The 15354-nt window shown below is 43.2% G+C and overlaps 1 protein-coding gene across 6 annotated transcripts in view; it reads left to right on the forward strand.

Annotated features, from left to right (window-relative positions):
* VEPH1 (ventricular zone expressed PH domain containing 1) overlaps positions 1-15354 on the forward strand; it is a 152265-nt gene that overhangs the window by 18729 nt on the left and 118182 nt on the right. For all 6 annotated transcript variants that reach the window (XR_005295024.2, XM_038417300.2, XM_043492363.1 and 3 more), the window contains exon 4: positions 7127-7301. Coding sequence is in view for 5 of the 6 variants with exons in the window: in XM_038417300.2 (XP_038273228.1) it covers positions 7127-7301 (175 nt within the window). In the remaining variant the exon portion in view is untranslated. The remainder of the gene's footprint in view (positions 1-7126; positions 7302-15354) is intronic.

Here is a 15354-nt window from a genome sequence, read left to right on the forward strand (position 1 = left end):
ACACCTAGCTATGTTCAATGGTGTGAAATGTTTCTCCAGTCAGAAATAGGGTTAAAGTCAGAACACTGGGCCCATATTTGTATATCGCTGGGCTACCACTCTCAGGAAACCAACGTTACATATTGTTATAAATCTGAGTTCTTAGTGTTAGGTACCGTTATGTTACTGTCTGCCTTTTGTTGAGCTAGCATAAGCAGGCAAAAGCTACAGAATAATGAGGCAGGCATGAATTCAAAGTAAGCAAAGCAGCTGAGTCTGTTTACCAGTACAGAAGGGTATAGATGAACCTCCCCTCCTGCTGCTGATGACACTGTTACCAAATGTTTTCCTCTCTAGGTGCAGAGGGGGGATGGGCAGACACACCTCTGAACCGCCTTCACTTATGGAAGAAGTTACATCCTTTGCGGGCTGTGTGAGTGTCCCTAAGGAACACACTCATCCAGCCTCCATACTAACTCTGCTACAACACCTACCCCTATCCCTGGATGACCTGGAGAGAAAGGATCAGTAGAGGGCACCATAATGTTTAGAGAAGTGCTAAAGGACATAATATCCTGAGTTCGGGGTATAGGTTCAGGAGAGAGTCAGAGGCTTTGTATGAGCCGGAGCAGCAGGTCGGGTGCAGCATCCTGGGAGCAGGCTACGGAGAGAAGGCCCAGCAGCAGGCAGCCTGAGAGCTGGCACTGACAAGCTAAGAGCCAGGCAGGAAGCAGATTATTAGTCAAAGGAGACCAGCAGCAGAGGGAATGTACATGCACAGCAGCTGCCTGCAAGAGGAGTACAGCACATGTGGAGGGCAAGAGGACACTGTGTAGGAGGCCCCAATAAGACAGAAGAACTGAGTGAGCTCTGGCAGGTGGTAGAATCTGCAGCCAGGGTTTAATTGCCCCTAGGAGGGATAGGCTGGAGAGAGTAGCCTAGGTACTAGCCCTGACGAACCTTATGGAACAGCTGCCTTTTTACCTCTCTGTGACCCCTTGGGCTGAGTTATGAACTGTTGGGCTGACCTGGACGTCCAACTGTTGAAGCCATTATTTATACCCTTTATTTCTGTCAACCCTGGTAAAATAATCCTCAATGGTTTATTTAAAATGGGAGACTATTAATGGGGACCCATCAATGACCGTAATCTGTACTGCCCAGGTATGTTCCTCTCTGGGGAGAGATATTGCAGTAAAAATGAGGAAGCTGAAGCAGGCTGGAATGGAAGAAAGGAACCAAAATTCACCGAGATCCTGTTACAAGAGAGGGAAGTGGAGTTGTCTGAGAAGTTTATTGTTATAAGGATACCTCCTATATGTGTAGTTATCCTGGCTGGCCCATGCAGAATCTTCCCAGGACACCATTGTTTCTTTGGCCAGTTAGTCTTCTGAGTCACCGCTTACCCCAGCACTGATGTGTCAGCTCTACATACTGTTTCTGATATGATCCCTTCATACAGTTCCCTTATTATTGCCAATTTGCCTTCTGCACTGACTGACTGGCAGCAATGTGCCAGGTTTGACTCAGACTTGCTCTTTAAATAAACTTCTCTACATCTTCTCAGCAAATGCTGGTTGTTGGCAATGAGGTATCTTCTAGTGTGTGTCATGGGGGGAGGGATAGCTCAGTGGCTTGAGCATTGGCCTGCTAAACCCAGGCTTGTGAGTTCAATCCTTGAGGGGGCCGTTTAGGGATCTGGGGCAAAAATTGGGGATTGTGCCTGCTTTGAGCAGGGGGTTGGACTAGATGATCTCCTGAGGTCCCTTCCAACCCTGATATTCTATGATTCAGTCTTTCCCTGTAGTAGCTGAAGCAACAGTACTAAAGGCCTTGGTGTGTTAGTGTCTACTCCAGACTACTGCTCATATAGTTGCCAAAAGGTCCCCATTATGACACATTGCCCTTAAAACTTCTTGAGATTAGTCATCTAGTTTGGCTCGTGGTTGGAAGTGTTGAAAGTTCAAAAGAAACAAAGAAAGTGAAAGAAAAAAGAACCCCAAATGTGAATTCACTTCAATGAAATTGCAATTTACAGTCCTCCATATGCCCAGTTCTGTTCTTTTCAGTTCAGACTCTGGGAACAGTTCCAAATGAATTTACAATGAGGAAAGAAAAAAATCTACCTGAAGCTCAGATAGGTGTTGATCTTGTTGAGGAATATAATTCCTGAGATCAGCAGAACAAGTCTCCATTGTCTTAACTCTGCTTATTATTATAACATTGTCAAAATAAAGCATTGCTTATTTCCTAGATGAACTGTCTTTGTTAGCGTTAAATTTATTCTATTAGTTCAGAGTACACACCATAAGGGCCTGACTAAAAACCCACTGAAGTGAATGGGAAGACACCGATTGACTTCAATGAGCTTTGGATTTGACCTTTAGTTACATGTTAATATATTTACATGTTAGGTACAGATAGTATATTTTGAGACTGGAAAAATATGTAGCGAGAGTTTGCTATACAGATAAGGGTAAAGTGTTCTGTAGTTTTTTTAGTCACAACCAATAGTGGGGGTGGAGGGAGGGAATGTGGAAAGGCTGTTAAGCAGTGGGAGTCCCTGGGAGGTGTTCGTCTGGCTGACTCAGCCAGATTTTCTCTGGAGCCTCTGATTAAGGCTCTGATTGGCAGGACCAAGAGCTTTGCTACTCTTTTACAGTATGTAATGAATAATGGTTAAGCTCTGGCTGTCAGTGCAGAGGAGGCTGGGACACTTCCCCACTAATAAATGATCAAATCCAATTTTTCTTAGAACTGGATGGGTCTTTCTGTAGATAGTTCAGACATTTATGTTAGATGACAATGCATGTTTGAAAGTCTGTGATGTGCCAAAGTTCACCATGGTCATAGGGCATGGGGTGGGCAAACTCTTTGGCCTGAGGGCCACATCTGGGAATAGAAATTGTATGGCAAGCCAGAAATGCTCACAAAATTGAGGTTGGGGTGAGGGGGTGAGGGCTCTGGTTGGGGGTGTGAGCTCTGAGCTGGGGCCAGAAATGAGGAGTTCAGGGTGCGGGAGGGGGCTCAGGCTGGGGTGGGAGGGTGAGGTGCGGGGGGGGTGAGGGCTCCAGTTGGGGTGCAGGCTCTGGGGTGGGGCTGGGGATGAGGAGTTTGGGGTGTAGGAGGGTGCTTCAGGCTGGGACTGAGGGGTTTGGAGGGTGGGGGATCAGGGCTAGGGCTGGGGTTGGGGTGTGGGGAGATGCTCAGGGGTGCAGGCTACAGGCGGCACTTACCTCAAGCAGCTCCTGGAAGCAGCAACATGTCCCTTTTCTGGATCCTAAGCAGAGGTGTGACCAGGTGGCTTTGCACGCTGCCCCTTGCACAGGCATCTCCCCTGCAGCTTCTATTGGCTGTGGTTTCTGGCCAATGGGAGCTGCGGGGGTGGCACTTGGGGCAGGGGCAGCATGCAGAGTGGATCCCTCTGGCTGTCCATGTGTAGCAGCTGGAGGGGGGACATGCTGCGGCTTCCAGGAGCCGTGTGAGCAGCCTTCGACCCTGCTCCCTAGCTGACGCACTGGAGCGGGCCAATCCCAGACCCCGCTCTCCAGTGGGAGCTCGAGGGCTGGATTAAAATGGCTGGCAGGCTGGATGCAGCCCACGGGCTGTAGTTAGCCCACCCATTATAGGGCATTATGCAATCCACCTTCTATGTGTTTGCTGTATTCATTTTTTTAACATAAAAAAATCACTCAGAATCAATTTAAAAGAAATCAAAGCTGAGAACTTCTACAAACACATTTGATGCTTTTAGAATCACAGCTACACCATGTGTTACTTTATAGAAGAAAGAACAATTTGAGTTTTTATACAATCCATGAGGGACAGTTGGAAAAGTAATGAATATCTCACACCTGGATTGAATGTTACATGTTCTGTTGATATTAGCAGCAGTTAGGTCCCCAAGGTTTGCAAACTTTGCTACATTATATTATTGAAATCTGTTTTTCATTGTCACATGCATATTTTCATAAGTGTACAGTCATGTACAGATATTTATTAGGAGCAGCTGAAACCTTACTCTGTGGTTCCATTTGAATTAATACATTTTCTCTGGCAGCGAAGTATTTTATCATCCTTATTAGAGACAGCTTCCTCTTCTGTTCTGTTTTCATAAAAGAGCTACATCCCAACCAAAGAGCCAGATCATATCTGAAGTGAATGGTGATGTGGGGATGGAGATGGGTGTATAACCTGAAGGCAGAATTTGACAAAAGCCTGTCCCAGTCATAAGTAATAAGGAATTATGTGAACATGTTGCTGTGTAAAAACTCCATTCGTTTTAAGGACCTTTTTCAGTATACACACTCTTTTGGCCAAATGCTGATGGTTCCAAAGGGTTGTCCCGGCACCTGGGGATGCTGGAGCAACATAGATACCCTGACCACAGTCTTTTTCTCCTGGCCACAACTCTTACAAGAAAGGGGTAGTGTAGGAGTTGCTACAACACTCTATACTGCCTGAAGACTCCCCTACCATAGGGAATCCTCATGTGGCCAGTTAAGCCTGGTTGAGGGCTGTTTTGAAGCACTTGAGCAACACAAAGCAGTCTTAAACTAGGGAATATGATTCATTGGGCCCAATCCTGTTTCCATTGGTGCTATCAGTAAAGGTCCAATTGACTTCACTTGAAGCAGAAATGGGCCAAATGGAATTATGTAGATGGAACCACAATATTTTTTTATCTGTTCACATGTATATTTTTTCACTCAAAGCTGCTCCAGACTGAATCATATTCAAATTTCTTTGGAGTGTATTTATTTTTGGTTTGTTACTGTGCTTGTATAAGAGTTTAGCACAGGGGCCCTGATCACTGGTTGTGGTTCCTAGCTAGCAAACTAATAACACATAAAATATAATTTCAAAGACAGTCATGCACTACGTGTCAGAAGATTTCAAATGTGAAGGGAGTTTAGAGAAAAGCCACAAAATTAGAGGATGAAGAATAATCAGGAAGAGTAAAGAAAGTATGACTCCAATTCAGTCCTCAGTACTTGCCACAATTCTATGGACCTCATTGAGAGTTTATTTTGTTACTCTATGGAAAACATAATCTTACAGTAGAATGTTGTATAGCTTGGCTAACATTTAAAATAGGCTGTCCCTTGGTGTTTTCAACCATTAAGCTTGCTAGATCTCTTGTTAGGATCAAATTCATTGTACACATGCAACCCACAGTGACTTCTTTGAAGTTGTGGCACTTTTTGGAAGACAGAGTTTGGCCTTATTAGGAACTTTATGCCACTTGTAGTGTTTTTACATCATGGATAGGAGTTATTTTTGCAAGATACGGAAATTGTATGGAATTATAAAGGAACAGAAGGGGAGTACCTTGTGGTACCTTAGAGACTACAAATTTATTAGAGCATAAGCTTTCATGAACTACAGCTCACCATCGGATGCATACAGGGAATCAATGGGGAGATTTTATATACACAGAGAAAGAGACCTGTGTGTTACTATACAGACTGACAAGTAGTGCTAGGAAAGTGAGTATATCAGCGGAGAGTGGGGGGGGTAACGGGGGACCTTCTGTAGTCCTTATCAAGTGGGGCCATTTCCAGCAGTGACAAGAACAGTAGGGGGAGAAAATAACAAGGGAAATATGTTTTACTTTGTGTAATACACCCTCCCAGTCGGATTATCAGAAATAATTCCAGATGATAACACTGATTAAATTAAACTTGGACAGTCTCTCAAGCTACTTTGTCTTCATTTCAAGAGCTGTTTCCAATCCCAAAGTTATCTGCCGCCTCCTCACTGCAATTGGTACCCTTTACTTTTATTTTGAAATATCCCTCACAACTAAAGACTCAAAACGGGTTGCAGCAAGAGTCATTTACACAGAAGGAATAAATCCCACAGCATTTTTGGTCTCCTGCAAGAATAATTTTGTTTATCCCTGATTTTGTGCTTTGCCACATATTGCAGCCCACATTTCTGGCTTGCCAGGTTGAGAAGCCTGCACCTAAAGGAACACATGGAAGCACATTGCTTGGGAAAAAACAAGACAATATATGTACAGTAAGAACAATCCTGCATTGGCAGAGGGTTGGAGGAGAGGGACTGCCTAATAGGTCTTCTCTCTAATTCTGTATTCTTTTGGTTGGTGAATATTAACCATGACATCTTATTGATGAGTGCACTGCAGTGTCAATAATGTTCTTAGCTCATCTGTGGTTGTTTTAATACAATCTAAGTCCTCCAAAGCAGTGTTTCCTCTGGAGTGCTTTCAAAACAAGAGATCCAGACTGCAAGTCAATCATTCCAGTGTAAATCAGTTCCACTTGACTCAGTGAAGTGACTCTGGGTTTATATCAGCATAAATGATAGCAGGACTGGACCAGATTACAAAAATTGTACATTGTTTCACAACTGGACATTATAGCAATGGATGCTTATATTTGAGGAATTTGGGATTTGTCACTTGTCTTATGGAGGATTAGCCTTGAATTTAGCAGTTGGTGTCCCAGAATCTAGTGCAGTTGCACCAGAGCAACACCTCTCATACAGATAAGAAAAAGTCACGATTTGCACTGTTTGAAGATTTACCCTGTTGAAATCAGAGTAATCTGCATCCCCACAAATTGCAGCTTTCCTTGTTTGCATGAGTATAGCTGCCTGATTACTGGCTACTGACTGATGAATTGGGGCTAATTCCCAGTATAGACAAGGCTACAGTGTACAATGAAAGAACTGAGGTGATATGCGAGTGACTATATCATTTTGGTACAATGAGCAAAATAATTCACCTATCAACAGCATATTACTCTACCCTCCATTTACTTCTTCTTCTGCAGGATGAAATTACTCATTCCAGAATGGATAAAATACTGTATGTCACAGCTGTCAACATTCTAGTATCATTTTATTATCAGTTACGTAGTATGTTTGTTACTCCAGTTGTTGAAGTAGGAAATAGGTACACTAGCACCTAAAGCTGCAGTAGTTTGACATTTCCTGTCTATTATTTCCCTCTTTAAAGCCTGACTTTAGAGGTGTTACCAAAAGAGTAACCTTTCTCTAGTTTTATACAGTGTTTTCTTGATCACCTGATTTCTGGTTTTCAAATTTTGTCAGCATTAAACTTGATTTTAATCCATTTTTTCAGCTGCTTATTTTTCAGTGCCCTCTCTTTTTTTCACAGAATTACAATCAACCTCCAATAATGGCTTTAGCTGTCCCAGTGGCAGTGAAATTTCTGCAAAGGGGTAACAAGGAACTGTGCAGAAACATGTCAAGTTACCTATCCCTGGCTGCAATTACCAAAGCAGATCTGCTGGCTGATCACACAGATGCAATTGTGAAAAGTGTCCTTCAAGGTATGAATATTTTGATCATTCTGCTATGAGACTTTAGGGCCCAATCCTGCAAAACCCCCACACATGGATTTATCAGGATCAGGCGCTAATACTAGATTATATGAAGAGAAAGATTTCAAGTAAGTATATAAGGCTTACAGTATTTGATAAGCCTTATTGATTAGAAAGTTTTATGGTAGACTGTAAGATTTTAGGGGCAGGGATTATGTCATCCTATGTATGTGTATCAACAGTGCCTAGGCCTGTGGTTCCCAAACTTGTTCAGCCGCTTGTGCAGGGAAAGCCCCTGGCGGGCTGGGCCAGTTTATTTACCTGCCGCGTCTGCAGGTTCGGCCGATCGCAGCTCCCAGTGGCTGCAGTTCGCTGCTCCAGGCCAATGGGAGCTACTGGAAGCTGCGGCCAGTACATCCCTCGGCTTGTGCCGCTTCCTGCAGCTCCCATTGGCCTGGAGCAGCGAACCGCGGCCACTGGGAGCTGCGATCGCCCGAACCTGTGGACGCGGCAGGTAAATAAACCGGCCTGGCCCGCCAGGGGCTTTCCCTGCACAAGCGGCGGAATGAGTTTGGGAACCACTGGCCTAGGCCATTCACATGCAAATGGACTGCAAATAATAAACAGTAATATGAGACAACATTGTGCATATCAAACCTTTATCCTTCTTGCTTATGCCAATGGCAAAATTCCACTGACTTCAGTGGGAGTGAGATCAGACCCATTCTCTGAGAGAGTCTCAGGTAATTTTTTAAAGCATTGCAATGGAGTTTTATTCCCATATGTGCTATTGTCTTTAATAAAAATTCTGTGGCTGAATTTTTGAAATTTTACTCTGTGGGTTTAAATTATTATGGTAAAGAAGCAAAATATTATTCCATATTTTTAGAGGGTAATGCAATTTAGCTGAAATAATTCTGTTTACAATAGGGCCTTATTTTCCAGATAAGGACGCTGCCAGTGAGTTACAATAGCTGGCCGAATTACTGTGGTGATGTTGTTCTAAAGATGATAGGTCTTAACCCAAGCATGTACATTCTGTATATATTAAAAAACTTTGGGATCCATTTATTTTATGGTATTATATGGAGAGAGAGCTAAGATGGATGGTAATTATTCCTTAAACAGTTTGATACCAAATCATTAAGATACTTATAAATTGTGGTGAGAGTTTGCTCTTTCCTGCCTGCAGTTGGTAACCAGTACTGCCTTTCACCCATTTTACAGTGATGTTCATGAAACAACAATGGGCCAGATCATCCCACAGAAATCTGTGAGCAGAAAGGGTCTTTGGGGACTGGTCTTCCCCTTTCCATGTGGAAGTATGGGTGCCCTCTCTCTGTCTCAGGACCCTAAGAGGGGTGTGAGCTGGTAGGTTGGGCAGACACATACACTATATTTATTGCTCTCCCTTTCTAGCCTGGTGTGGAATCCACTTAAAAATTAAAATGGCCTCAGAGTGTCTTAACTCTTCTGTGGAATCCATCTGTGCAGTGGAAGTTTCCCAATCCCCTCTCTTTAGAGAAGTGGTTGGTGAAGGAGTTCCGGTCAGCAGCACTACTCCATTGGATTCATACCAGGCTGCCAGGGAGCCGAAGCGGGTGAGCAGGAGATCTCAGAGTCAATATGGATGGTCCTGGCCTCTAACAAATCTCAGAGATCAAGGGTTTAGTGGGGGCGAACCCTCTATTTCATATTACAGAAAGGCAAACACCGCCATCTTCCCCATAATGATCTGGTGAAAGTTCACCCATTGTGGCATTACAGTTGTGGTTGGAGTAAGACTTTAAAAGATATTATTTCACAATAGGACAAAATGTGATAAAAGAAATGAATTTACTGTTGTGTCAATGGCTATTTCTTTGTAATGTATTGCATTTCTGAGAAGCCATAGCAGGCATAATTAGCACACGCATTAGCAAGTGTTGCCAGTGCAGGATTCCAAGGTGCTTGTAACATGGTCCAGAGGAAAGTCAGCCGCTGAATTTTAAAGTTACTACTAAATTAAACATGCTGCTGCTTATTGGCTGTTGAGATTAATATCTTTAAGCCATGTAACATTGCTGAGAAAATAAAATCCAGGGTGAAGAATATTACTGAATATTACTGACAAAAGAAATGTCTGTCTGGATCAGTAAAGCCAAGACTAGTGTCATTATCATATATTAAGATTTTAGCTTGTATCTAACATTTGAGGAAACAGTGTTATTAATAGGTTTAGAGTTGCAGCCATGTTAGTCTGTATCTGCAAAAAGAACAGGAGTACTTGTGGCACCTTAGAGACTAACAAATGTATTAGAACATAAGCTTTTGTGGGCTACAGCCCACTTCATCGGATACATAGTGTTATTAATAGTAAGAACCAAAGTGGAACAAGAATTGGTCCTTAAGATATAATCATAGATATAGGAAAATGTTGATATTTTTAAAAGGACATTTATTTAATGCCGCAATACGCTGACACCTGCTCTAGTTTTGCATTTATATTATTCCACCAGCAGATGTTGCTATGGTCATCAGAGATTAAAATTCCAAATTAAATAAGGGAACTCTGAATTCTTGCATTTAGCACACTTTTCCTAGTTATTTGTGTTTTCATCAATAGTATTTCAATCAGAAAAGGTCTGGATTTCAAAATGTTGCTAAGAACCATGATTTAAAACTAAGACAGTTTATTGCAGGGCGGGGGAAGGCTAATAAATATGGATGTGCAAAGATAAATGGAGACAGAGGGTCTATTCTGATCTCAGGTGGACTGAGGTAAATCCAGAGCTATCAATGCAGTTGCACTAGTGAAACTGAGAACAGAATTTGGCTCAATGCCTAAAAGAGTTTGGGAGCTAATGGATTTATGGACATAGTAACTACAGTGGGGAAAATGTTAGTCTGCATGACTTATTTATATATTATTAGCCATGAAAAGCTATTTAGGAAGAATGTTTAGCTAGAGTATTATGTTTAGAGATGACTCTAACAGACTAATTCCATTTCCAACACATGAATGTGCACAACCTGCACTCAACACTGATAAATAGACTGTGTGATAAGGAGTTCCATGACGGGGATGGGAGAGACAGAACCCTCCCTGCTTCCATGGAATAGCAGCAAAGCTGCCTCACAGTTACTACTGCAGCTGCAGAGTCCCGTTACTGGTGCTTCTTATGGGGCAGTTTGGTCAGATGATCCATGTTGTTGCAGATCCATGGGCCCTGACCTTGTCCCTTCCACCCCCAAGAGCTTCTTGGATGCTAGTGCAAAGAAAGCTGTGACAGGACACAGTTCATGAGTGTGCTACAGGCTCCCTAAATCCCATACTCCCACATGCACATGGCAGAATCACACTGGGTCTGCCAACCCAGAGTTTTCAACATCCATCGACAGGTTTCAGAGTAGCAGCCGTGTTAGTCTGTATTTATTTATCCCCGATACTGTCACGGCTAACCTGGTGGCTGAACTTTGTGACTTTGTCCTCACCCATAACTATTTCACATTTGGGGACAATGTATACCTTCAAATCAGCGGCACTGCGATGGGTACCCGCATGGCCCCACAGTATGCCAACATTTTTATGGCTGACTTAGAACAACGCTTCCTCAGCTCTCGTCCCCTAATGCCCCTACTCTACTTGCGCTACATTGATGACATCTTCATCATCTGGACCCATGGAAAAGAAGCTCTTGAGGAATTCCACCATGATTTCAACAATTCCATCCCACCATCAACCTCAGCCTGGACCAGTCCACACAAGAGATCCACTTCCTGGACACTACGGTGCTAATAAGCGATGGTCACATAAACACCACCCTATATCGGAAATCTACTGACCGCTATTCCTACCTACATGCCTCTAGCTTTCATCCAGATCATACCACTCGATCCATTGTCTACAGCCAAGCTCTACGATATAACCGCATTTGCTCCAACCCCTCAGACAGAGACAAACACCTACAAGATCTCTATCATGCATTCCTACAACTACAATACCCACCTGCTGAAGTGAAGAAACAGATTGACAGAGCCAGAAGAGTACCCAGAAGTCACCTACTACAGGACAGGCCCAACAAAGAAAATAACAGAACGCCACTAGCCATCACCTTCAGCCCCCAACTAAAACCTCTCCAACGCATCATCAAGGATCTACAACCTATCCTGAAGGACGACCCATCGCTCTCACAGATCTTGGGAGACAGGCCAGTCCTTGCTTACAGACAGCCCCCCAATCTGAAGCAAATACTCACCAGCAACCACACACCACACAACAGAACCACTAACCCAGGAACCTATCCTTGCAACAAAGCCCGTTGCCAACTCTGTCCACATATCTATTCAGGGGATACCATCATAGGGCCTAATCACATCAGCCACACTATCAGAGACTCGTTCACCTGCGCATCTACCAATGTGATATGCCATCGTGTGCCAGCAATGCCCCTCTGCCATGTACATTAGCCAAACTGGACAGTCTCTACGTAAAAGAATGAATGGACACAAATCAGACGTCAAGAATTATAACATTCAAAAACCAGTTGGAGAACACTTCAATCTCTCTGGTCACTCGATTACAGACCTAAGAGTGGCTATCCTTCAACAAAAAAGCTTCAAAAACAGACTCCAACGAGAGTCTGCTGAATTGGAATTAATTTGCAAACTGGATACAATTAATTTAGGCTTGAATAGAGACTGGGAATGGATGAGTCATTACACAAAGTAAAACTATTTCCCCATGGTATTTCTCCCCCCCCCCCCCACTGTTCCTCTGATATTCTTGTTAACTGCTGGTATTAGCCTACCTTGCTTGTCACCATGAAAGGTTTTCCTCCTTTCCCCCCCCCCCCCCCCCGCTGCTGGTGATGGCTTATCTTAAGTGATCACTCTCCTTACAGAGTGTATGATAAACCCATTGTTTCATGTTCTCTTTGTGTGTATATAAATCTCTCCTCTGTTTTTTCCACCAAATGCATCCGATGAAGTGAGCTGTAGCTCACGAAAGCTTATGCTCTAATAAATTTGTTAGTCTCTAAGGTGCCACAAGTACTCCTTTTCTTTTTGCGAACATCCATAGAGTATTTGCTGTATGGGATATTGATGTTTACTAGCCAGCATCATACCTCATGTTCCATACGAAGAAGACATTAAAGAATGTTAAAGTTGCAAAGGGAAGCACCGAAAGCTGGGAAACAACAAAGTTACCCACAGAGCCTTAGCTCTGCCTCTTGTGTGATGAATTACAATACAGCCTTGGGTTACAGGATCACATACTATATTTTCTGCAGGAGTCTGCCTCATTCAGTGCACAGATTGTATGGTGAATGAGACGGGGCTGCACCGTGTATGCAGGGACTATGAGGCATTCTACTTCAGGCTTAGTAGAGGGATTTCTGGCTCTCAAAAGGAGGAGGTTGGGGCAGTGAGGAAGGTTCCATTTTACTCAGGGGAGGAAGAGGAAGAGAGCAGCAGCTGGGAGGCAGATGGGTTTCCAGTTGGAGGTGGGGAAAATCTCAGGTCTGAAAATGAGCATACAGGATTCATCTGCAGCAATAGCATTTCCAAGATTAAATCTGGTGTGGTAGCAGGTGAAAGGAACCATGACATGTCAGACTTAGTTAGGAACAGGGCATTGGGGAAGAGATTTTCTTGCAAATTATTTTTAATTGTTCTACTATATTAATGTATAATGTATATTTAATGGAATAAAGTATACAGAGATGGGATTTGACAGAGTTGTTGGCTTTGCAAAGCTTACTGGAAGGTCTGGAGATCTCTTCAACGTGGAGGTGCGTTCTCAGGTCCAGAGCAGATTATTTGGGATGACATTTGACCCAGGAATCTCAGTTTGCTCCACAGCAAAGATTGTTTGTGAATTTTATTTAATCAATGTCTGTAGTGCAACTGACTGAACATTTTTAATGCAGATACATTGTTGTGGTGGTAGAAGTTGATCTCAAAGCAATTAGATTGTAGATAGAATAAACCATGTGAGCAGAACATCTGTTCACTAGAGCAGCAGTTCTCAGCCAGGGGTCCGTGGCCCACTTGGGGTCTGAGAGTCATTTCAGGGGTCCACCAAGCTGGGCCCCTCAGAGCCCTGAGCCCTGGTGCCTGAAGCTTGGAGTCCCAAGCACCAGCACTCTGTGGGGCAGAAGCCCCAAGCCCCGGCAGAAGCCATTCTGCAGGGGTGACACCTCCAGCCTCGCAGGGCTAAAGCACTGAGCCATCCCATTGATCCAAGGGGCAGAAGCACCGAGCCTCCTGCCCTGCAGAGCAAAATCTTTGAGCTCCCCATCCAATGGGGCTCCTGAGCTGCACCCTGCAGGGCAAAAGCCTTTCACTTCCCCCTGCAGCTGAAGCCCAGAGATGCCCACCGGTCATGGAGTTTTTATAGCATGTTGGGTGGGATTTCAAAAGAAAAAGGTTGAGAACCACTGCAATAGATACCACAGTGTATGTGTGAGTGTGCTAGGAGGCACAAAACTCCAAGATAAAATGAAAATTACCTTGTCTGAAATCCATCTTATTGCTTTTGTGTTACTGCTAGGAGAAAGGAGAAAGGATCTGGCAGTTGTATAGTGTTCAGGAATTAGTGTTGCAGTAATATGCAGAAATGGATACCAGAGCCTTTTTTCATCATGTGATCTAAAGAGTATGAGAAATAGATAGAAAAATCAGTTCAGGGCAAGGAAGGTGTGCATGTCTCCAGTGACAAATAATAATTGCTTTGAAGGAGGCTTTCTCCAAGGTTCACCGTAATTCTAATCTTACTTTTCATTGATACCAACATTTAATATAGAAGCTTCCTTGACAAATTCAGCTAATTACCTAGCATCGCTCTTCCATCACCCTCCACTTCTGCTCTGTGTCCTTCACCTGCTTCTCTGCCACTGTCAGAAGCCTTTCTTAGCTCTCTCCCTTCCTTGAGTCATGAGTCTGCTTCCCTCCCACTGTATCCAACCTCTACCTTCATTCCACTCTCATGGGGCTCATAGGTTTCAGTGGTTGTGCCGAGTCCATTCGTGAAAGTCATTGCCACAAAATATTATTGCAACAATGAGCTTAGTTGGATTCAAAAAGGATTTTGAACTTTATGCGAATAATAATTATATGCTTAGTCACACTATCAAGGGTTAAGAATCATGGTAAAGGGGGAGCCTATACAGGAAGAATGGGCTTCACCTAAACCAAAATGGGACCAGATTGCTGGCACTTAATATTAAAAATGTTGTAGGGCAGTTTTTAAACTAAGGGCTGGGGGAAAGCTGACAGGTGCTGAGGAGCACGTGGTTCAGACAGAGACATCCCTTAGGGGAGGATCTATTAATGGAGATTCTCTGTGTCCTAGTAAGGAGGAGAGGATTGAAGATGATAAAATACTGGTAGGGTCTGATGAGAAACAGTCAATTGAAAAAGAAGTCCCATTCAATTACATCATGTAATTGCAGACAGCAAAAAAGTGACAAGTTTTTAAAGTGCTTATATACCAAGGCTAGAAGTCTAAATAATAAGATGGGTGAACTCTAGTGCCTCATTTTAAATGAGGATATTGATATAATAGGCATCACAGAAACTTGGTGGAATGAGGGTAATCAATGGGACACATTAATACCAGGGTACAAAATATATCAGAGGGACAGAATAGGTCATGCTGGTGGGGGAGTGGCACTATATGTGAAAGAAAGCATAGAATCAAATGAAGTAAAAATCTTAAATGAACCAAACTGTACCATAGAATCTCTATGGATAGTAATTCCATGCTCCAATCATAAGAATATAGCAGTAGGGATATATTACCAACCACATGACCAGGATGGTGATAGTGACTCTGAAATGCTCAGGGAGATTAGAGAGGCTATTAAAATAAAAAACTCTATAATAATGTGGAATTTCAACTATTCCTATATAGACTGGGTACATTTCACCTCAGAACAGGATGCAGAGATAAAGTTTCTTGACATCTTAAATGACTACTTCTTGGAGCAGCTAGTCCCGGAACCCACAAGAGGAGAGGCAATTTTTGATTTAGTCCTAAGTGGAGCACAGGATCTGGTCCAAGAGGTGAATATAGCTG

The sequence above is a fragment of the Dermochelys coriacea genome, chromosome 9 (genome assembly GCF_009764565.3).
Source record: "Dermochelys coriacea isolate rDerCor1 chromosome 9, rDerCor1.pri.v4, whole genome shotgun sequence".
Classification (NCBI taxonomy): Eukaryota; Metazoa; Chordata; order Testudines; family Dermochelyidae; genus Dermochelys; species Dermochelys coriacea.